This window comes from Microtus oregoni, unplaced genomic scaffold, assembly GCF_018167655.1.
Source record: "Microtus oregoni isolate MIOR12 unplaced genomic scaffold, Mior012 000024F_ref0000369, whole genome shotgun sequence".
Taxonomy (NCBI): domain Eukaryota; kingdom Metazoa; phylum Chordata; class Mammalia; order Rodentia; family Cricetidae; genus Microtus; species Microtus oregoni.
This window is the reverse complement of record NW_024543083.1, coordinates 35,650,261-35,675,440: the sequence shown is the minus strand read 5'-3', so window position 1 is coordinate 35,675,440 and position 25,180 is coordinate 35,650,261. Positions and strand designations below refer to the sequence as shown.

Sequence of the window (25,180 nt, the reverse complement as noted above, 5' to 3'; positions counted from 1 at the left end):
TTATGAAACAGCTATAGTGTTCTTTACAACATAATTTAATCTTTTGTGAGTTGAAAATTAATTAGAAGGCAAAAGTAGATCAGAAAAATATTCTTGCACTTTAAAGTTGTTCAGTTATATTGCTACAGACGCACAGATGCACCATGTTTCATGATCTGGATCCATTCTGTCAGTCAAACAGGGACACTCATTCTTCAACAAAGTATGGAAATAATATATTTAAAAATTGTGAATCATTCCTAGTCTGATTTCTTCATAAAGACTCTTTTATGAGTTGGGCCAATCTCTGGAAAGCCTAAGGTGGAAAAGAGATAAGAATTGAAGACATTAGGATGTTACTCTTGGAAGCCCTTTGGTAACTCTGGAGATGACCGTGAAAAGCAAGGGTGACAACAGTGTTGTCCAGGCAGAACGCCCCCAGGAGCCACTGGGATGTGGATAAGGATACACCAGGGTTGTACACATTTCCAGAGCTTTTAAAATTACAGCTTGCACGCATCCTTTTCTATTTTGTGTAGTATAAATATTTTGTATTTTCATATATTCTCTCATCTGCAAACATTACCTAGAATTTGGACTGCTCAAATTTGTTCATATATAAAGTCGAGCAAGCTTATAGACAGCATATTAGTAACATGAGAAGCAAGTAAAAAGAGCAAGCATGCACAAGCGCGCGCGCACGCGCGCACACACACATTTCTGAAGGTCAAAGGCAATGTGGTTAATAGCTCTTCCTTTTGTGTTTTTCTGCACACAGTCTAGATCTTTTAAATCTGTTTGTCTTCATAGAAATACACCAATGGCTTATGATTTTACTGTCATTTATGTGATCCCAAGAAGAAGCGAAAAGGTACTGCCCCAGAACCCAGAACCTGATGGAAACCCCCTCCCCTAGTACAGTTCAGGAAGTCAGGGCTAGTTACGCGCAAGACAACAAACTTTAACTCTATTTCAGTCTCCTTTGCTTACAGATGCCTGGCAATAGTTCATGACCGTTTCACTAAAATCCGGCTTTTTTGCAGTGTAAGAAGCCAGACATTACATCATTTCTGACTGCCAAGGGGCACACACACATCCAAGATCAGAGGCAGGAGGCTGTGGCCAAAGACCATACTCACAATGTCCATCTGCTCTGGAGTAACCAGAGAGAAGGAGGCTCTGAAGAAGGAAGTGGGGGCTGAGCTGTGGATGAAGAAGCCATTGCCAGGAACAAATAAGACCTGTGCAAGGGAGAGGAAAATAAGTGAGCTTACCACTGAAGGAAAACTAAAAGAAAACTTATAGAAATGTAGTATTATTGTGGGGAGGAATATTTTAAGCTTAAAAGCCATTATTGAAATAATAAATCACAATAGAGAACAAAAATATACATACAAAAGCCTGTGCATAGAATCAGGAAAAGTACTCACCATTGATAGGACCAATGCTATTTCTTCTCCACATAAAAAGAATTTATAGTAAATGAGAAGAAAACACCTAATTTAAATGTTCATCGGACAGGTTAAAAAGGAATGATAAAATAAAGATAAGTGGCTAACCTATCTCCAAAAGTAACATGAACGCAATCCTTGAGATTTCTAACTGGGAGCCGAAAGACAACTAGGAATTGGTCTGGCAAAGAGCGGGGAAAGTATTTTAGGGAGAAACCTGGAAACGTAAAGGCCCCAGGAGAGGAGGAAAATGGAATGTTTATAGAAACTGAAAGGATGCAAATTCTGAAGCAGGAAGAAGATAAAAATGTTAGTACGTGTGTTCAAATGGGTGCTGAGAACAGCGAACTGCTCTTCTCATGACCATGACGGCAGGATGCTCAGTCCCTCTTCATCCTAGACATACGCACACTTTATTCCCCTTCCTGACCATGTCCGTTCTTTCTTCCTTCCCTCTCTCCCTTCCCTCTCTTTTTCTCCCTTTCCTTCCCTCCCTCATCCTCATTTTCATGCTGGGGGTTGAACCCAGGACCACACACATTCTAAGAGTGCACTTCACCTTCCCGGTACCCCTAGCTACTCCATTCAATATTTTCCTTTATAGTTGTTGTGGTCATGGTGCCTTTTCACAGCAAGAGAAACCCTAACCAAGACACCTGGATTACGCTGCTTGGCTCTCTCGCTGGCCCAGGAAAGGATTCTGGCTGTGTTTATTAATAAATCACTGGGCGTGTAAGACACCCAAAGCTACACGTGTGGTAAGGAGTGATTCTGAACTCAAAGCGAAGGGGGATGTCTGAAATTGGTCGCTGATGAGAATTACTGTATTTCCATCAGTTTAGCCAATTGTAACTTCAGTATTTATCAAAATTTAACAATGAGACAATATTCCTAATATCCCAACATCACATGTGCCTGGGCCACAAGATGTCTTTTCATTGTATTCAAAGAAATGAGTTCAGAGAGATAGTGTAAATATTCTGTTGGCCATCTCCCGCTTTTACCTCTTTTTTAATAGCCTTTTTTTCAATCAGTTCTTTTGTATCAGAGATCCCCTTCACTTTAATCCACAGAAACATCCCGGCATTGGGAGCATGCCATTCTGCCAGACCTATGAACAAAAGAAGACAGTGGCTCTTGACATTTCTGATGACACCAAACTGACAGTCCCAACAGCACGGGGGCAGTGACTGTAAACAAGGACTTCTGGACAATGTGTTATGTGAAAGCTTCTCAAACATATGATTTGATGAGATTCCCCCAAACTGATGTTCTGGGGTAAGGGGCTGACTGAAGGGAGACGGTAGCTCCTGAGTGCAGTCAGCCTTCAGAGAGAGCATGGGATTGAGGGTGTCTCTCTGACACTCACACCTAAGACAAAGGGCTGTTTCAATTTTAAAGTCAATCCTTATTCTTTCTGGAGTCACCTTGGATTTCATAAATTCTGTTATTTATGGATGCTCAGATGGATTAATTTTCTGCAGAACTGTAATTAGTTAAGATAAGGGTACTTAAAGAATTCCAGATGTGTTTACAAGCTTTATATGTGTTATGATAGAAAAACTAGAGAGAAAGGACAAGAATTCTGATTTTAATTACTTAAAAAATCTTGACATTAATATTTTGTCACCACTCCTACACAATGTGGTCGAACAGTGCTCTAATCATGCAGATATAATTCTGCTTTAAATGAACACTTTACAGGGAATGATATATGACAGACATAAGGCAGTGTTGATATTTTTGACTTATTAATCTTTATATCATTTTCTCTCGCCCCATTTTTTAAATTTTTTTTGTTTTTTTAAGACAGGGTTTCTCTGTAACAGCTCTGGCTGTCCTAGAACTCACTGTGTAGACCAGGCTGGCCTTGAACTCAAGAGATCTGCCTGCCTCTGCCTCCCAAGTGCTGGGGTTAAGGGCATGCGCCACCACCACGTGGCTATCATTTGCACTTTTAATGGTATAATTAAAGTCAGGTAATTTATCCATCTTCTTTCCATAATAAAAAGCCATCCTAAATTCAAAGCAACAATAAAAATATTAAACAAATATGTGTGGCTAATGAATAGAAGGCAAAGGATTTTAATGAATTTAAGATTTTAAAATTATACTATACCACTTGTCTTTGAGCTTAGTTAGAAACAAAGCATTTCAGGAACAAAATTTTGGAACAACTAAAAATTTCTGAAAGTTTTTGTGGAAGACGAGTTTTATTCAGTGGCAGGAAATATTGCTGGTTAACTTTGTGACTGAGCTTTTTTTGTCTGTTTGTTTTGGTTAATCTTCTTAGAACCACAGAATCTGGGGTCAACACTGCAGACCAGCTGGTAGAGTGCTCGCCTTGAGTGCAGGAGACCCAGGTTCTATTGCCAGCACCTCCTAAACTGGGGGTGCTAGTACACGCCCGCAATTTCAGCACTTGGAAAGCTGCGGCAGGGGGACCAGAAGTTCAAGGCCAGCCTGGGCTTCAGAGCTTATCTTTAACAAATATATCGTGGTGGCAGATGGTAGAGATGGTAGAAGTCAAGGGTTGACAACCTGACTTGTACCATTCTCTTTAGGGCAGCCTTTCCTCTGCCAGAAACGTGTCTACACTACAGTCCACACTGTGGGAGCCAGCCATCATAAGCTAAATATGTCCAAATCAGGAGCAGAAGGAGAGGGAGCACGAGCAAGGAACTCAGGACTGTGAGGGGTGCACCCACACACTGAGACAATGGGGATGTTCTATCGGGAATTCACCAATGCCAGCTGGCCTGGGTCTGAAAAAGCATGGGATAAAACCGGACTTGCTGAACATAGTGGACAATGAGGACTACTGAGAACTCAAGAACAATGGCAGTGGGTTTTTAATCCTACTGCACACAGTGGCTTTGTGGGAGCCTAGGCAGTTTGAATGCTCACCTTACTAAACCTGGATGGAGGTGGGCGGTCCTTGGACTTCCCACAGGTCAGGGAACCCTGATTGCTCTTGGAGCTGATGAGGGAGAGGGACTTGATCGGGGGAGGGGGAGAGAAATGGGAGGCGGTGGCGGGGAGGAGGCAGAAATCCTTAATAAATAAATAAATTAAAAAAAATAAATAAAAAAAAGAAAAAAATATGAACAGATCACCCAAAGGAAGTTCTTAACTTCCAACCATTATCACCTGCCACAGTAGGACTCAGCCGTGGACAAATTTAATGGAGGCCTGAGTTGCAGTAGTTTACCCTGAAGCAATACCTGGTTGCAGGAAGAACCACAAACTGAAATTACCTGAGCACCACCCAAGAACAGACCATCCAAAGGAAATACCTAACCTTCCAACCCGCTATAGATAAGATCACCTGCCAGAGCACCTCACCAGGACACCTAGACAAATGTCAGCCAATCAGTTCTGAACCTCAGAAACCCCTCACCTCCACCTTTATTACTATAAAAACCCAACTCTAACTGAGCTCGGGGCTTTCCGTTTATTCCGAGTTTGCAAACTTGCATAAAAATAAAGACTCTTTGCTTTTACATATGGGACTTGGTCTCCTTGTTGGCTTTTGGTGGACTTCACGGATTTGGGCATAACACACACCAGAACTGACCACAGGCCGTGTCTGTCATCCACCCCAGAGGTGCGAATGCTTGTATTTATATTAATGCCAAATTCACCACTTACCACTTAACCACTTGTCTGCAGCTGCCAATATGGCACTCCTCTGGTCCCTGTAGAAATCAATAGTTCTAGAAGACAAAGACAAGACAGTGAGTTCAGAACCAGACACAGTGCTTTTCTGCTTTCATCGAAATGTTGACTGCTTTAGGAGAGCACTGTAGTGCTTTGACATGTGTCCTGAAAAACTTAAAAAACTTCCTTCCCCTTTTGTTATCGAAAAGTTAAATTATAAAAATGAATAGAGCAAAATCCATTTCTCTATAAAATATGGAATATAGATGCAGCAGAAATAGCAGGACAGACCTCTGTGTTCAGCTGGCTGAAGTTATGTCGTTTTTGGTGAAGGAGAACACTTGAGATGGAAGGAAGCTGTACTGCAATGCTGAGTCACTGGTCAGGGAAGACTAGTTTCTGCTAGTCTAAGTGGCTCAGGAAGCACCACACTTACATCACAAAAGCAATTCACGACCAGTTCCCAAGCCCTGTGCCCTTAGCTGATCATCAAATAAAATGTTTATACGTGTGGGTTGATGTGGGATTCCCCTCTGTATGCTGAATATATATATATATATATATATATATATATATATATATATTTTTTTTTTTTGGTTTTTTCGAGACAGGGTTTCTCTGTGGCTTTGGAGCCTGTCCTGGAACTAGCTCTGTAGACCAGGCTGGTCTCGAACTCAGAGATCCGCCTGCCTCTGCCTCCCGAGTGCTGGGATTAAAGGCGTGAGCCACCATCGCCCGGCTTGAAAATATATTTTATCACCACTGGTTAATAAAGAAGCTGCTTTGGCCTACGGCAGGGCAGAATATAGAAAGGTGGGAAATCCAAGCAGAGATAAGAGGAGGAAAGAAGGTGAAGTCAGAAGGAGACCATGTAGCTGCCCAAGAAACAAGGTAACAAACCACGAGCCTTGTGGTAAAATATAATAGAAGGGGGTCAAGATGTAAGGAGCTAGCTAGAAGAAGTCTTTCAGCTAAAACAGTGACCCCCTAACCTGGACCACTGTGGTGTGGAGTGTTTGGGCAATAGTTCAGGCCAGACCTTGAACACCACTGAGCAGACCTTCTATGTGAAAAGCAAGTAAAACAAAAAAGACAACTCTCTGTGTGTGATTTTGGACACTGAAGAAAAAAAAATGAAGGGTATAGAGAGATGGCTCCATGACTAAGGATATTTGCTATTCTTGCAGAGGATCTGGGTAGGATTTCCAGCAATACGTAACAGCTTAAAGCCATGTCATAACTAGTTCATGACAGTGTGTAACTCTGGTTCCAGGGGATCCAGTGCCCTCTTCTGGCCTCCCAAGCACTGGGCACGTGGTACGTAACATATATACAAACAAACGTTCATACACACAAACCACAGTGAAATAAATCTTTAAAAGAGAAGGAAAAATAATAAACCAGTATGTGGCATCATTTGCACTTTGTATTCCGTGCTCTTATTTTGCTCCCAGATAGTTTAACAACCGACCCAATACCTGTCAATATGAGCCAGGAAGCCCTCTTCTCCCCATTGGTATAGAAGCTGTGATATCATGAGCTGAAAGAGAGAGAACGACCGTGATGTCATCATTCATTCTCAAATGAACCGAGGTTGTATTTTCTAAACACAGAAGACAACCTGTTACATGTAAACACACAGAAAGCCTGGGTCAGATCTGTGATTTCAATAAACTTCATTAAACCAGGACAGCAGTACTCAGGCTCAGCTATAAAATGCTCACTGCATAAGCCCGTGGGTCTGAGTTCAGGCCCTAGCACCTTTGCACAAAGCTGAGCACAATGGTGTGCCCTTACGACCCCCTTGCTGGGGTTTGGGCAGGGTGATTGCTGAGGTCGGTTAGCTGCAGCGAGAGATCTTGTCTCAAAGGACACCTGATGCGGACCCCTGGCCTGGACCTGCCCGTTCACACACAAATGGCCACATATACACACAAAGCAAAAACAAAAAAAGAAAGCAAAACCTCGTCAAATCCAGAACTTCACTGTATGCTAGGCTCTACTATAACTTATTAATAGATCTGTGTATTTGAAGCTTCATAAGGATTAAGGAAGGTTAGTTCTGTTTTGCTGATGAGGAAACTGAAGCACAGAACTGAATTTTCTTCATGTCAAACAACTGATCATAGTTTGGCTTCCAAGACAGATTTCAGCTCCGGATCCATGCTGTTGATTGCTGGACTACCACACCTCTGCAAATTTGAAAACATACATAATACTCTCTTTCTTTCCTCTTGGGTTGTGTAAAGATCGAACCCAAGACCAAATCACTGTTAAGTGTATACTAAAACAAGTTATATCCTGAGTCCTCCAAACATATACAGCAGGTATATTCTATTATATATTGAGAGATTTTCTACTTAAAGTGGAGGAGCTCTGAAAGTTATAATAAATTTTTGTTGATAAAATATAAAAATATGAGGAAAGCTCTTTGGTGAAATATCAGGATGTTTACAGGATGTACAATATAAAACAAGTGTCCTGTGAGATATAAACTTCTCGTTTTGAGGGCCAAAGATATGGTACAGTCAGTAGAGTGCTTGCCATGCAAGTACAGGGAGCCGAGTCCAGATTCTCCCAGTGAAAAGCCGGGCACAGCAGCTGGAACCTGCAATCCCAGCACTGGGCAGGTGGACACGGGTGGCTCCCTGGGGCTTACTGGCCAGCCCATCTAGCAGAAAGGTGAGCTCCAGCTGAGCTCCAGGTTCAGTGAAAGACTCTGTCTCAAAGAATAATGTGGAGAGCAATGAAGGAAGACATCTAGTGCTGACCTATGATCTGCACACACGGTGCACACACATGTATGCTCATGCAATCCACATGTGAGCATTCACACGAACAAATGCAAGGGTGCACAAAAGAAAAGATCTCGTTCTCAAGACTAATAATTCCCAAATCCACTACTTTTTCGAAGCTAGAGAGGAAATTCCTATATGATCTCACTACTTAAATTTATTTTAATTAAAATGCTTTCTGATGAACAACTTTGGGAGCAGTTGAGGACTGCACAGAAGACACGCTAAACAGGCTTATTTCTTCACATCATTATAAATCCCAACACAAGAAAGCCAAAGTTTGAATTACTTCATCAAATTTAGTTCCATAGGGTTTTCCCCCCACATGTATTGACTGACTTTTAGTGTTCTCCACAGACAGATGAGTCTGCCCTGGTTCATAAGGACTCTGGGAAGGCAGCGTCTGGCTTAAAGGATTTCTCATTTGCTGTTTAGATTAAACCCCTCTAGGTGCTGGTCTGCTCATTCTGTCTTAAAGATGGAGATTCAGCATTTGATTTTTCTTCCCTTTCGGCTTAAATTAATCTTATTTGTCTAAATATGAGTCTGATTAACCATAACAACCACCACCACCACCCTAAGTTGCGCTTACCTGTGAGAGGGTACAGGGATGCAGTGATGAGACTTGTGTGTGCAAAACAATCCTCTCTATCAAGGTCTTGGGGCCAGTCATAAACCCTACTCTCAGCCTGTACAGAAAGAGAGAAGGCTTTATACCAATCCCACATCAGCAAGCAACGAGAATCATTTCGGTGATCTCACTAGGAAAAGAGTGATGACCTGGGGACAAATAGATCTTGATGACTTAAATATTCTAGTCAAAGTACTTACGTCTTACTTCCAAAACACTTAAATTTAAGTACATATTATAAAACAATGTGAGTATCATTAAGAATTTCTAAACATGATATTTTAATACCAGTTTCCAAACAGTGCTCGATCACCTTCCTACAGCTTATACTACTAGCCAAGCATCTCTGAATACTGGAAATTATAATACTCATTGTAAAAATAATACTCAAGTAAAATAATCACATGCCTATTAATGAGTTTCAGTCAAGTGGAATACAAGCCTTCTAAATAAGAGGTTCTTGAACTAAAAGATTTGAGGTGAACTTCATGTTAGAGATGCAAGCCTTACCCAGAGGAGATGATCTTTGAGAAGCTGTCGGCTCTGATCACACGCCCATCCACATCCATGGAGAGAAAGGTTGGTACCCAGGGCTGAAAATAGGAAGAAAACCACTGTTGGCACGCAAGCTCTGATCACTGCAAGGTTGCTTTGTAATGGAGCAGGCAAACAGCAATAGCCTGGACACATACAGCAGCCATGTTTTATCTTGTTCTAGGCCCTAAGATCTGCAATGTATGTGTTCTTATACTAGTGTCTGTCTGATCTCAGGGTTTCTCTGTGAAGTATACTCACAAAGGTTTCCTTATTGGCTCAAGATATTATTACTATGGATTTGGAGGAACTTCCAAAAGGGGGAGACAGAGGGCCTTTTGGAAGTTAAAACTGAACATCTCATCCTAATACAGGGTTTCCCCTCTTACCTTATAGATTGCTGTTTGCCTATGAGCCATGTCTGTCTCCTCTCTATGAGAGACAGTCCTTTGTCCTGCCCACATCCTCCAGAACAAACACCTCTTCTTCTTCTCCCTTGTTATCCTTTTCTCCCTCATCCTCTACTTCCTGTCCTTGTCTCTTACTCCCTGCCCTCTGTCTTTCTAGGACAAATACATCATCTTTGTTGCTTAGAACTTGGTCTCGGGGTGGGGTGGGGGAGGGCTCCTGAGCTGACTTTTCCCTAGAAATAATAAGATTTTCTTTGAATGTAGGGCCAAGTGAGAAAGGGGTTCATGGTCACACTCAGGGAGGGAGGGCACAGCAAACCATGCTCTGCAAAACTATGTAGCAAACAAGTTTGTGTCTTCTCTGTAGGTGTAAAGGGAGGAACTGCATCCAATCAGAGGAAGGGATGGATGTCTGCAGTCCTGAGGACATGCATGCACTGGTTAGGCTCTGGAGCATGGACTACTATTACTGTCTGCTGGAAAACTGTTATCATCATGAAATGCAGAAACACTTACAGTGAGGATGACTTCAAGCACCCTTGATCCTCTAGATAAGGTTCGGAGTAGCTGACAAGGGCGCAATTATGTGGCCGCAGTGCCTTCTTCTCCATCTATGGAGAACTTTGAGCACAGCCCTACTTCGCCTTCAGCTTGAGTACCACCTCATTCTCCCTTAGCTATCAGTCTAATCGGCCACCATTACCAGACTGAAGGTGAAATACAAGATGAAACCTATGCTATGTCAGAGGTTATTATGAAATAGGATCTGGAGTTCGGCACCACTAGCCTACTTGGCTCTGCTTGTTTAAATGGATCTCTCAGAGAACTAGCTACTAATCCAAAGGCAGCTAATTTCTAGAATAAGCATTGATACAAAAAAGAAAATTGACAAAACTGGAAGATTGCAAAACCATAGAAAGCGCACTAACTATTCATGTTCATTGACTCAAGTCAGGTTCACGTCCACTGCAGCTAATAACTTACCACAATGATCTTTCGTAAGTCTACATACCTTGTTGAACTGGAGAAAGTAGTATGGATCATCTTCTATTATGAGAAAATCATATTGTCTTGCAAGCTAAAAGGTTAAAATAATATATTTATTTCTTAAGAACTGTCTAAAATGAAAATTACTGGAATCACCATTCTTTGTTCTCGTTCATTCATTCATGAACCCATCCATTCAGTTCCTGTTATCCCAGACACTGAGGCTAGGGATGAATGAGCTGCTAAAGGTGCTTTTTCTCATGCAAGGCAAGATGTGCATAAGCCAGTTGGATAATGAATAAGGATTAAAGGAGGTCACATCTGAGGCAGAGTGATAGGACAGCATGCTGGCTAGTCTCAGGTCAACTTCACACAAGATAGAGCTATCCTAAAGGAGGGAACTTCAAGTGAGAAAACGCTTTCACAAGATACAGCTGTGAGGCATTTTCTTAGTGATTGATGTGGGAGGATCCAGCTCACTGTGGAGGGTTTCATCCCTAGACTGGTGGTTCTTGATTTCATAAGAAAGCAGGCTGAGCAAGTCATGAGGAGCAAGTCAGGAAGCAGCACCGTTCATGGCCTCTGTGTCAGATCCTGCCTCTGGGCTCCTGCCCTGTTTGAGTTCCTGTCCTGACTCCCTTTGATGAAGAGCTGTGATATGGAGGGGTAAGCCAAACAAACCCTTCCCTCCCCAAGTTGTTTTGGTCATGGTGTTCATCATAGCCATATTCACCCTAAGACAGAAGATTTCTGAGGTCAAACTTCTGGGGAGCTCTTCCGGACAAGGTCACAAAACTCAAGGTGATCAATTAGTTATGAAAATATTGGGGAAGGAGGATTCTAGACTGAGGGATGAGTGAAACGAGGGATCATGGGGTGAACAAAACAGGGGGATTAATAACAGAAAAGGAGAATATGGCTTTGGCATTTGGGGAGAAGCCAAGAGAGAAAGAGAGGGAAGGAGAGGGAGGGAAAAAGAGAGAACGGAGTAATGGCATCACACAGCTTTACAAACTTATAATGGAATTTTTTAACTTTTAGAATTTCGAAAGTCACAAGGCTGGCTCTTTGTTTAGCATAACTCAGAGCCTAGGACTGGTTGCCCTGCAAACAGAGACCAGTTAAACAGGAGGAATCAAATGCAACAGCATAAGTGATGATGTCATGCTGTCACACAGTGAGGAGGGACGGTGGCTTAGGAAGTGGAGCTAGGAGTAGTGGTGGAGAAAAAAGATCAACTTAGAAGAACCTGGTGGTGGGGTCCACAGGATGAATCATAAGAAGGGAGAAGTGAGACTAGAAAGAGAGAAATGAAGGGAATTGGTCATGGACACCCCCATGCTGGAGAGCTTGGAGGGGTGGGTTGTACATGAGAGGTTTAGGGGCGGGTCTAGGGAAAAGCTGGGTTATTTGGGGTCAGGTTAAGTTTGAAATTACAATGACACACAGTTGGAGTTCAGGGTAGAAGTGGAGCTAAGCAAGGGGGACATCAACTTATGCAACATGAAATTTATAGTCATGGGACCGGATACTGCTATTAGGGAAACGTGTAGATAGCACAGCTCAGGAGAGAGCCTGGGAGATAAAACAGATTATAACTATCAAAGCATTGTCTCTAACCTTTATGCTGTTTAGGAAAAGACACTGCTTGGGATCTGGCTGCGATTCCACTGTACACAGTTAGGTTCCATGTAGATAAACAGTGCTTAACACTTATTTTTAGAGCGAGTTGTAGGGAAGGTTAGGGACTCAGGAACAGCCGAAGCCTTACAAAAGGCTTATCTTATTTTTTCAGATTTATGTACAGCTCTGTTCATGCTTGATACTAAAAAAAAATGGCAAAAGTACAGGGCAGCATAGGCACCTACAGAGATTTTAGAAAGAAGAGTCCCCTATTGGTTTTTTAATTTTTTTTTTCCCAAAGTGATGATGAGTAGCAAAGAGACAGAACAAGTCTAAAATAGAGGGGAAACACAAGCATCCAGTAATATAAACCAAATGTGTCCTCATCACAGGTGGTCAAGAATGCCACTTTTCTCGTATTAAAATCCCAACTAAAAGAAAGGAAATTCAGAGACAAGAGCTGTGGCCATTTATTGTGTGTTAATTTGGTCGGAACCTTGGCATAGATGGAGGAGTCCCTTTTATTAGATGGTATCTTGGAAACAAGACGGCAATAGAAAAATCAGCACCCCCCCAAAGACAAAGAAGAAGCCTGACCACACACTTGCCATCCTCTCGGAAATACCTCATAGATTTCCTTCTTGCGGGCACTCGTCAACGAGTAGCCTGTAGGGTTGTTGCCATTTGGGACAGTATAAAGAAATTTTGGAGTCTTTTTCATGGGGTCCTTGGCATCTTCTGGTTTCCATCGGGAAAGTATTTTTCTGAGACCCTCTGGAATAATCCCATGCTCATCACTGGGGACGTTAATAAAGTTGCCACCCAATGGTTTCATCTGCGGAGGACAAAAGAAAACCCAACAATGCAGCAAGATTACAAAAAACGCAAGCACCATTTTGTAAACGCATCAAGAACTGGGCCGTTCATGCCTGTAAGCATGTGAACTGTACTTAGCTCCGAGCTCCAGAGGTTTGAGCTGTATATTGTAATCCTATTGTGCCTCTGAGGTCAGCAACAGCTGCTGCCTATTCATTCCCATGGGAATCTCGCACTTCTTAGCCTCGCCTGTGTTAAGCTTAGTCATGTGTGTCTTCCTCTGGTTCACAGAAGGTGAGCCGCCACTGTAAAACACCAGCTCTTGCTTGTCTGTGTGTTTTCCCATGTGCTCTACGACTGGCAATGTGCCAAACAGAGGGTGCTTCTGTGAGGTTGGAGCTTGGAAGGAAAGGTGCCAGGGAGCAAGCTGCACAGCCTTGAGGGGGTGTGTGGTGGGAGAGAAATACAGCTCGGAAGCTGGCAGCGCTCGACTTGCCTCTTCTGGCTGAATCATCTTATAAGAGAGAGGACTGGTTTACCGCTACCCATGGGCAATTATGGGGGACACCACATCCGTGCCGCGGTGCTGTGACAAAGTGCATGAGCCGAAATATCTAAGGAAGGACAGGTTCTTTTTAGTTTTTAAAAAGATTTATTTATTATGTATACAGTGCAGGCCAGAAGAGGGCACCAAGTCTCATTACCGATGTCTGTGAGCCACCATGTAGTTGCTGGGAATTGAACTCAGGACCTTTGGAAGAGCAGGCAAAGCTCTTAACCCCTGAGCCATCTCTCCAGTCCTGAAGGGCAAGTTTATATGGGCTCATGGTTTCAGGGATTTCCATCCATTGTGGCAGGGAGAGCATAGAGGAGCAGAACAGCCTCACATGGTGGTGGTTCAGAAAAGAGAGAGAGGTTGAGGAAAAGGGGTAGAGGTAGGGGCAGGGGTAGAGAGGATGGGGAGAGAGGGGAAGACCTATGGGAGGAGAGAGAGAGAGAGAGAGAGAGAGAGAGAGAGAGAGAGAGAGAGAGAGAGGGTTAGTTCTCAGGCCAATCAGGCTGACAACCAACACTAGCCATTACATTCCTCTAGGCAGATTGGTAAGATTAATGGTTAGGAGGTTCTTACTATGAGTGGAAATAGTGTCCTTCACAGATGTGAGACCCACAGCCAGGCATTATGTGTAGAGAGAGAGAGTCTAAATTGGAGGTCTCCATCAAATCCTTCCACTCAGAGTTCAGAGAATCCTGTGAAAGATGAGGTGGAAAGACAGTAAGAGGCAGTGGGGGTGGACAGCAGAACACAGGCCTATGAATCAACTAAGCAAGGAACATATGAGCTTCCAGAGACTGAAGCAGCAAGCACAGGAGTTCCATGGGTCTACACCAGTTCCTCTGAGTGTATAGTATAGCTATTAGGTCAGTATTTTTATGGGATTCCTGACTGGGAATGAGTGGGTCTCTGACTCTTGTGCATGCTCTTGGTACTCTTGTCTGTTAAGTTGTTGTGTCCAACTTTGATATCAAAGTTTTTCGCATCATCTTATTATGTATTATTTTGTCATGTTTGGTTACCTCTTAGAATTCTTTTCTTTTCTAATGGGAGACAGAAAGGGAGTGGATTGGGAGGGGAGATGGGGAGAAGCTGGGAGGAGGAGGAGGGGAGAAACCATAATCCAGATATATTGTATGAGAAAAGAATCTATTTTCAATGTTCAGTTTTACCACCCTAACAGTGTGGACAAGTAGATCTAATTATTTTATATGATGAAGAGAATTCCCATGCTTCAACGACAGGAAAAACTGTCACAGTTCCTAGAACCATTCGTCTTATCACGGGACAGTTCTGAATTCTCTCCTGGTTCCAGCTGTACTTCCCTGCCTCTGATCCACTTTGTGAACACAGCCATCCTAGAGGGGGATTCCCCAAACCAACCTAACAGTCAGCGGTGAGACATATAATATCCCTATTCCTGCATGCTGCAGTCTTACTGTCTTAACACTGGAGAAGAAACTCCCAACTAGACCATACTGGTGTAGACTTATAGTAAGCTGACATGTAACATGGTTGAACTCAAACTCTTGGCGGTGGAAAAGCAAGTTTTTGTAAATTAAGTCACATTTGATATAAAATATTAAGAATTGGACACAGTTTTTATACAGTATAATTTTAGTACATACTCCTTAGTTCTCTAAAGAAGAAATAGGGCATGCTCAATGTGCTGCATACACCTTTCAGGAGCCTCTGGGTCACAGATGAAAATGTTAACTATAATTTATAGTGGACAGGTATTTTGTCTGTTTATATCCTCATACTGCTGTGAATTCAAAGAAAAAAAACAGCACACAATTCAATCTGGTTTGGAAATGAACGTACACTTTACAGAAATATTTCAAACACCAAAGTATATGGTAAGTCTACAAATAGGAAGGTAGCATCTCTCCTCGTGCAACACAGTATCTGAAGTCATTAAGTTCCAGGAAGTACAAATGGCTTCAGAGCACACTCACACATAATCACACCACCTTTGCCTGAAACTCAGCCACAGCTCAAGTTAACTTAATAATAAGACCCCAAATGCCCAGATCAAATTAAATAAAGTTAGTCAAAATAATTCCGTTTACTTAAACTTTCTTTCTAGACCTACCTCTCAATCCCACTTTGTCTTCCCCATAACTCCTCTCCTGAATGTTTCAAAACATATCCAGGTGCTATAGATATAACTTGTTTCCTGTAACATAAATCGATCATTTCTGCTTGGTGCCAGGAACTGGAACACACTCTTCCTCCACTCCTTTGTAGTTCATTGCTGCTGAGAGTGAATCACTAAAAATGTTCACGGGATTCCAGACAACTTCACTGAAACCAAAGACTCTTTAAAATCAATTTAGTACAGAGTGCCCCTTTTAAAAATTGATCTACCTTCCTGTGTTGTGCGTGTGTGTGCGTGGTTCCGTGCATGTATAGACCCAAGGTTGATGTTAGGCGAATCACCCTCTATCAGTGTTCAACTTTATTCATTACGCCAGGGTCTCTCAATCAAATCAGAATCCATAGCTAGTCTAGATAGCCAGTTTGCTCTGGAAATTCGCAGGCTCTGCCTTCTGAGTCTGGAATTACAGATAGACCTCGCTCCCACCAGAACTGACTTGGATTCTGGGCAACTGAACTCTTGTCCTCTCCTTGTGTGAGCCAATATTCTAATCTATAAAACATCTCCCCAGCCCTCTAAACTGCCTTTTTAAAAAACACAATTTTCTTTTTCTTTTTAAAACAGCAGCTTTGATCTTAGTGTTTTGATGTTGATGTGATTAATAGCATATCACACACTCAGAATTTGGCTGTCACACAAAATCAAGCATCCTGTTAAATTGTAATGAAAGTGAACTTTCCTGTGAGAAACTGACCAAATGACTGCAGAAGCTAATAAACCACATCAGTTTTAAACACACGACACTACTGAGGCTGCAAAGCTTAATAGAAGAACTTGTCTCTTAAGAAGGTCTTTGAGATGACCGGCGTTCCAAAGGGCTGAAGAGACTTGCTGTTTTGTAAAATATGTACTCACAGCATAAAGGGTTCCAGGAAACAAAGGTTCGTTTACGAGGATAGTGTCTCCGGGGTTGATGAGCATTTCAAATGCCTGACGAAAGAAGCAGGGGTTAGCTCGGATAGAACAGCTCCTGTTCTTAGAACATCTTTTCTTTTGTGCTCCCAGGATCTAGAGGGGAGTTGGAAATTTTTTCCTTAAGGGTTAGGCGATAACCATTGTGTGAGCCATAGTGTTTCTGTCGCAGCTGCTCATCTGTCCTCCATAGGGAGAGAGCACCCGCAGGCAATGTGTAAGTAAGTGAGAGTATCTGAGTGCCAATAAAACTTTATTTGTCAACGTAGCTAATGGTCTGGGTTTTGCTGTCCAGCAGCTTGTTGCATTCTGTTGTAGGACAAAATGAAAAAGAACACAACTTGTCTGGCTCCTAAAATTCATCTCCTTCTTTTATTGCTTTTTGGAAAACGTGTTAGATGTTGATTATGAATCAGACCAGAGAAGAGTACTGGAGATAAAATCCTTGGCAAAATGGCCAGGTTCCTACTCTCATGGATTCTGATCCTCTAGGAGAGCTAGACATAGACACTAATCAGATAATCATCTCAATAGAGGGGCCAAATCTGTGGCAAGTGCCGTTAGGATCAGGTGCCCAACATCATGGACGTCTCATTGTAGGACTTTGGCATTCAGAGAACTTTAGTAAGACTTTGGTGAGGAAGTGATGTCCTAGTATATATAGGGATAAGTGACAATTGATATCTTTTAATAAACCATAAACCAGGAGACTTCTGGGACTTAAAGTGAAATATAAAGAGGAGGGGGAGAGAGGGGGGGGGGAGAGGGAGGGAGGGAGGGAGGGAGGGAGAGAGAGAGAGAGAGAGAAAGAGAGAGAGAGAGAGAGAGGTGGGCAAACAGCGACTACACCACGTAATCATTCAGGCCGTAGAAGGTGATTAAGGACTTTAGAAGGGAGAAGAGAATAGGATGAGCCACAATTTTCAGAAATGCAGTTTCGCAAGATTGTTCTGACTACAGTCTAAAATAGTACGAGAAGATGGGCAAACAGCTGGGAAGTTTGGAGGGCTGTTGGGAATTATTGATATGACCCTAGGGGTAGGCAGGTAGTCTCAGCTAGAGAGGTGGCAAGGCAGGGAAGGCCTGAGAAGTCTTTAAGAAATAAAAACCAATGGGGCACGCTTGTGGGACGTGAGGGACTAAAGAGGAAGACTTAGAGATTTTTAGTGCCAATTGCTTAAACACAGGACCAAAGAGGCGCCTGTACCTGGTCGAGAGGAGTTGTTGAGCTTAGTTTTGTTTTTCCTGCCTTAAACCTTCTGCTACAGTGTTAGGCAGACAATGGACAAATGCATTTGGAAAGTGCGTGGAAGTGGTGGGCATGCGCTTCATCACACGTGTGTGAACAAAGGCACCCAGACGCGGTACGCAGATACACTCAAGGACTGAGGTGTGACTCCGGGGAATCAGAGCTAAGGCAAAGAGGGCAGCGGAAAGGAGGCTACACAAGTCTGACGGAGGAGAGTGCAGGCGGAGAGAGCTGGAGTGTCCCAAAAGGACGGAGTGGGCAGTGCTGCCAAGCAGTGCTTAGCAGTTAGGTGTGACAAGGTTTGGCGGTGTGGACTGTGTGAAGACCCCTGATGTCATTCACTGCAGACCACAGTTTGTGTGGGGTCTAACATAACTCTACTGTGCATGAGAGACAGAACAACAACCCCCTACCTACGTTCTGCTGTACCACAGTCTCTGCCTCAAGTCTTTCCTCCTGGCAGTTTAAAAGCCAATAAATATATCACAATAAAACAGAGGGCCATTTTCAATTGGGCCAGAGGACTTAGCTTTTGTTCTCCAATCTGACTTGATGCTTCATTTATTTTTACCGTTCTGAACTTTTGACAGCTGATAGAAAACATTCTCCTCCTAATGGACCTGGCCTTCACAAGGCATCCATCCTATCACCAAGCAGACCAGCCGAGTGACTGACAGGTGTCTTGACCACACAAGGAAGGAGGAGGCCTACAAACACCAAATGGATCAGCTGAAAGGCAGCTGCACCTCTCCTTTGGCACTGATTACAGACAGGATGGAGATTAGAAGTGGGGGAACTCTCAAGGGCTCACCCCAGCTGAGGAGCTAGCGGAGGTTGATGACTGCTGGGAAAGAAGATTGTCCTTCTGGTGTATTTGGCTGTTGGTTGGTTGCCCGCACGCCAGTGGATGGCTCTGCACCCATGCATGATGAGAGCATTAATTGGACTTAGCCAGCTCTTCGAGCAGATGAGGGAGGGGGACTTGATCGTGGGAGGGGGAGGGAAATGGGAAGCGGTTGCGGGGACAAGGCAGAAATCCTTAATAAATAAATAAATTTAAAAAATAAAAATAAAAAAAATTAGTACCTACAAAAAAAAAAAGAAAAGAGGAGAATGTGAATTTGGAAGGAAGATGTGTTTGTGGGTTTAAGAGAATTCGAGGAAGGAAATATGGGGTGAATATGACAGTTTTTCATTACGGTCATTTAGAAAATTCTCAAAGAATAAATTAAAAAATAAAATAGCTTTAAGAGAAATAAAAAAATCTATTCTTAACTTAGCCTGATAGAATGAGGTTAATTTGTATAAAAACATATGACGGATTTAAATATAAGCATAGATCAGCTACTATGGAACACATGGAACAAAAATTAAACCAGATTCTTGCCGTGATCTCCATAATAAAGTCACTTATACTAACTTCCTTTTTTGACATGACTGGAATTGTAACAGACAATGAAGAAACGATTTTCTGTCTCTTTCCCCAGGGAAGGTCACAATGTGCTTTGTGAAGGAGGTCATTTCTTTGAGACAACTCCTAACTCTCAGTCCATAGAATCACAGATGTTTCTCCTCTGGCAAACATCTACACAGTAGCTAATTCTGTTTCTTCTTCTAAACACAAAAAGAACTGCTTGCTTGATTTCTCATATCTATTAATTAACCAAAAACCATTTGTACCTGACTTTTGTGGAATGTCCCCCTTGCCTTCACCCCTCCGATCCTCATCCTGTCTTTAACTTTGAATTTTCTGCATATTATACCAGAGAAAAAGGCTTACACTTAGCCCACAAAATACGATCCACTTAAAGTGTGTGGGAGATGACCACATTTAGGAGTGTGCTTGATTCTTCACAAAACCTTCCTTCTCCTTCCATTCTTACCTTACAGAGGCCGTCCTGGCAGCCGGAGGTGATGCAGAGATCCATCTGTCCTTGACTGGATGGGTAGTGGACAGTGGGAGGATTATGCAATTTTATTTGCAACTCTTTTAGCCAGGACAGAAGTTCTGGAATTCTAAGGCATACAATGCATTTTAAAATTTATGGTCATAATAATCGTACAACTAGTAGGCAGAGAAGAAATAGTGACTTAATATCAGACTCATTATACATTCAATTTAAAAATCCCTCAAACGCCTTTCAGCAGTTTCAATATTCTCACTTAAAAAATGGTACAATAGCACGAGACATTAAGCGATTCACATAAATTCAATCTGCCAGAAATTCACATAAAGCCTGCCGTTTACTCCATGAATCAAGCTTGATTCTACATTCTACTTATATCGAAGCCTGTTCCCCTAGGACATTCATTACAGAGTAGAGTCTTTGTGACGCTAGGAAGATTACTGTACGCTATCTAGATGTTTGCCCAATTCATGTTCACATTAATTGCACGATTTCAACAAACTCTTCAAACACAGGATTTTTTTGTTTGCTCTGATTGTGTATATAGCCCAGGCTGGCTTTGAGATGATGCATATTCCACTCTACATTTAATAAAATATTACATGAAGAATTAATAAATTAACCTTTATCATTGGGAGAAGACCAGCTAAAAGAAGTCTTAAGGCATAGGGTTCAGTTTGCTTTCTGGCACTTAGACATTTGAACTTATGGAAGCATGCATTTGTGTTTAAAAGGAGACATCATAATGCCTGCCAGAAAACCAGGTAGGCTGTCCGCAGACCTCTTCTGCTCTCTCTGTTCCCTTCCCCCAGACTCAATGCTTCAGTCTCTTCCCTAGTTCTGCAGCAGATCACCAGCTGCAGCCTCCCTTCCCCTCGGCCTACGTCTTCTGTGGGCCTCACAGACTATTTATTGACCACCCTTTCCGCACTCATCACTGCATTCCAGCCTCCAGCACCGGCAGCCATCACAGTTTTTGAAAATCCATAGAGGAAGAAGAAACCAAGAAACTAAACATCCACCCAACAAAGACAAACCCAGAAATCTGCACCTAGGCCTATAAGCATCCCAAACTCAGATGCCTAGATGGTGTAGGAGGTCCTTCTTTCTGTGTGTTGCTTGTATTGGTTAATGAATAAAGAAAATTGCTTTGGTCTGATAGGGCAGAACTTAGGTAGGCAGAGAAGACACAACTGAATTCTGGGAGGAAGAAAGCAGGGTTGGAGAGATGCCATGGATCCACCAGAGTCAGACGCTGGGAATTTTTACCTGATAAGCCACTGCCACGTGGTGATACACAGATTAATAGAAATGGGTTAAATTAAGATGTAAGAATTAGCCAATAAGAAGTTAGAGCTAATGGGCCAAGCAGTGGTTTTTATTAATAGAATTTCTGTGTGGTTATTTTGGGGCTAAGCTAGCCTGGTGGCCCGGCTCTCCTCCTACAACACCTAGAAATTAGCATAAGAACACAATCAATAACTCGGGCAATATGTATCCACCAGCTATCCTACCACAGCAAGCAATGTTCATCACAGCTGAAGCACAAGAAAAAGGCCTTAAAACCAACTATATGAAGATGCTAGGGTTCCTGAAGGAGGAAATGAAAAAACCCCTTAAAGCATTTCAAGAAAAAACAAACAAACACTAGGAGGAAAGGAATAAAACTGTTTAAGACCTGAAAACGAAATAGAAGCAACAAAAAAACAAACAAAAAAACCAAACCAGAAAAACTATAAAAACCAAGCACAAACTGAGGGAAATCCAGAATGAAAAATTGAAGAATTAGAACATGAACTACAGAGGCAAGCTTCACTAACAGAATGCAAAAGATGGGAGAGAGAATCTCAGGCATTGAAGATATGATTGAAAAAAATGTACACATTGGTCAAAAATGTTAAATCTGAAAAAATCCCAACATAAAGTATCCAGAAAATCAGAGATACTATAAAAATCCAAACCTGGTTGGATGTTGGTGGTGTACCCTTTTAATCCCAAACCTGGGAGGCACAGGCAGGTGGGTCTCGGAGTTCTAAGCCAGTCTGGTCCACAGAGCTAGATCCAGGACAGCCAGAACTACACAAAGACACCCTGTCTAGAAAAATCACTCCCCCAAAGAAGAATGGAAGAAAGAGAGAGAGAGAGAGAGAGAGAGAGAGAACCAGAACTAGGAATAACAGGAATAAAGTAAGGAGAAAAAACCCAGCTCGAAGGCCCAGAAAATACTTTTTCACAAAATCCTAGAAAAAAAAATTTAACCTAATGAAAGTGATGCCTATAAAGGTTCAAAACACCAAATAGATTGGACCGGAATAGAAAATCCCCTTGCCATATAGTAATCAAAACAATAAAGATAAAGAACAAAGAAAGAATATTAAAAGCTGCAAGGGAAAAAGACCAAGAAATGCACAAAACACATCTTTTAGAATTACACCCAACTTCTCAATGGAGACTAAAAGTCAGAAAGGTCTGGACAGATGAGCAACAGACCCTAAGAGACCACAGAGGCCAGCCAGACTAATATACTTAGCAAAACTTTCAATAACCAAAGAAAGGAAAAGTAAGATATTCCATGATAAAGTCAAATTTAAACAATATCTATCTACAAATCCAGCCCTTATAGAAAGTTCTAGAAGGAAAACTTCATCCTAAGGAGGTTAACTACACCCATGAAAACACAGGAAACAAATAATCTCACACCAGCAAAACCAAAAGAAGGGAAACACACACAGATACACACACCATCTCCTCCTCCACCACCACCACCACCATCAATAAAAGCATCAAGAAAAACAACCCCACAGAAATCAACAATAATTGGTCTTTACTATCTCTCAATATCAGTGGTCTCAACTGCCCAATAAAAAGACACAGACTAACAGCATGGATTTGAAAACTTTCTGAACAGGCACTAAGATCAACAATGAATAAATGGGACCTCAAGAAACTGAAAAGCTTCTGTAAGGCAAAGGATACCGTCAATTGGCAAAAGTGGCAGCCAACAGAATGGGAAAAGATTTTACCAACTCCACATCCAATAGAGGACTAATATCCAAAGTATATAAGTAACTGAAGAAACTAGATATCAAAAACCCAAATAATACAATTAAAAATGAGGACTTCATCAAATCCCTCCCACAAGAGCTCAGGAAATCCAGCGGAAGAGGAGGTGGAAAGATCGGAAGAGTCAGAGGAGAGGGAGGACATCAAGAGAACAGGGCCCTCTGAATCAACCAAACAAGGGACATATGAGCTCACAGAGACTGAAGCAGCAAGCAGGACCTGCATGGGTCTGCACCAGGTCCTCTGCCTACACATTACAGCCATTAGCTTAGAATTTTTTATGGGACTTCTGATTATGAGAACAAACTGGTCTCTGACTCTTGTGCCTGCTCTTGGGACACTTCCTGTTGGATTGCTGTGTCCAAACATAGATATGAAAATTTTTGACTCATCTTATACATTTTATTTTGTTGTGCTTGGTTATTATTGCTTAGAATCCATTGTTTTATCAATGAGACAGAAATGGAGTGGACTAGGAAGGGAGGGGATGTGGGGAGGAACTGGGAGGAGTGGATGGAGAGGAAACTATAAGCAGGATATGTTATATGAGAAAGTAATCTATTTTAATACAAAAAAATAAAATTCTCATTTGATTCTTAAAAAAGAAACATCATTATTGCCCAAAGACTGTTTTACCCATTTTCTCTCTTTTCCCACTCCATGGCTTCATCTAGCATTCTTTTTAGTATCATACTCAGATCAAATAGTACTTTCTTCTAGATTTTTCTTTCTCTGGCTTTCTCTGTCATTTAAAGTTGGGAAGTGTGAAGCATTTAGTACTGATTTTGCTTTTACCATTTGAAAATTTCTTCTCCAAATTGTCCAAGTCATTGTACTCCTCATTAACAAAAGGACTAGGTCACTTTACTAGTGGGATATGGAAAGGAGCCAGTAGACTGTATCATCTATTATTGATAGCTTACCCATAGCTTGGAGAGTATTGAAGGGCTCTTCTCATTGTCTCTTCTTCAAATCGGATGGTGTTTCCGCTTTCCACAGTGAAACTAGCCTCCTTAAAGGGGAACATTTTGGGGTTCGGAGATCCAGGAGCCAGAGAGATCAAGGTTTTCGGTGCCTTGCTCATTATATCAACTATGATAAACACAAAAGAGAAGAAATATGTCTACTGAAGCATGTATAAACAGACAATTCCGTATGCGTTATAGTCAACGATCATGCTTTACAACACCTCGCGATAGAACGTGCCGTGGCCTGAATGTGGATGTCTCTGACCAGTTCCTGAATTAGAATCTAGTACTCGATATGACATGTTAAAGCGGGGTTTAGATCACGATAGCTCTGACCTCAGAAACGGAATTGGTGTTCTTACGAAAGAGGCCAAGCTGCAGCAAGAAACATCACCAACCATTTGGAATTTCCCTCTTTGGGTACCCGATGTGGGGGACTTCCCAGCCTCCAGGACTGAGAGAAGAGCATTCTTGCTATTTACTAAAACACCCACTCACGCTACTCTGCTACTCTGACATAATGGTCACTGTGCAGAGACCGAATGTTAGTCTAAAATAAACACAAAATTACTTTTTCTCGGCTTCCTCACTTGTGGAGGGATAGAAGAATGGGGATGGTCAGGAAAACAGGAGAGGGTTTTGGAATCAAGCAAAGAGACACAACAGCAGAAGGCCTTTCTCCGCTTATCCCAATACCCACCTGTGTGCTTCCCAGCTCCACCTCTGGCTTCCACTTCCCAGGCCCCACACTCCACACCCATGCACCTATCTTCCCTGCAGAGGTGTCCTCTGCAGAGATGTGCCCCAGGGCAGGCAGCTGAGCTGGTCCTTTTGGTTCAGCGTCTCCAACACCCCAGCGAAAGTACTCACTGCCTTGCCTCGCCTCAGCCCAAGTTCTTAGTGAACACTGTTATCTATTCCTCCTTCAAGATCACAGATTGTCTTCACCCTTGAATGAATGAGTGCAACCTAGCGGTGACCACCACAACAGTGCACCGTGCAAAAGAAAACACTCTTGGAGACAAGGGGAGGCGCTGCCTATGTTTTTCACCTGTGGCTCTGATGGGAGAAGGCTTTCTGGCAATGCTGGTTGCCGTGAGGAACCGTGAGTAATTCATGTCTGTTGGTCGCGTGGCGCAGGATTCGGAAAAATGGTTGCTTAGAACGACCTCCCAGCTCACCGGGGAAGCACAGTTAGCTGGCCCTGCGGAATGCTGCAGAACGCTACCCAACCTGCCCGGCTGCCGGCTGTCTTCGGAGTCTGCTCTTTAAATAGGCCCGGGCCAGGAGACAGCAGGGACAAAGTCCGTCTGCTGAGGGGATGGGCACCGCGACCGACGCCGGAAGATTGCAGTAGGCCATGCCCTCTCCCGCCCCGCGCACTGGCCTATGGCAGCCAACCGCAGGGCGTGGCCCAAAAGCAGTCCACCGGCCAAAATGGGCGTGTAGGGGCGAGAAAGGCCAGACACCGCAGTGAGGCA

General features: G+C 42.6%; 1 protein-coding gene across 1 annotated transcript; it reads right to left on the bottom strand.

Moving 5' to 3' along the window:
* Aadat (aminoadipate aminotransferase) lies at window positions 1-25,180 on the bottom strand. Its single transcript, XM_041673908.1, has 13 exons — window positions 24,751-25,180; window positions 23,655-23,823; window positions 19,645-19,777; window positions 16,456-16,530; window positions 12,696-12,905; window positions 10,473-10,538; window positions 9,027-9,109; window positions 8,478-8,574; window positions 6,569-6,630; window positions 5,082-5,146; window positions 2,435-2,541; window positions 1,119-1,220; window positions 1-295 (listed from the first exon to the last, which is right to left on the bottom strand). Exons 1-13 carry the CDS (start codon window positions 24,815-24,817, stop codon window positions 254-256), a joined length of 1,278 nt encoding a protein of 425 aa, XP_041529842.1. The 5' UTR covers window positions 24,818-25,180; the 3' UTR covers window positions 1-253.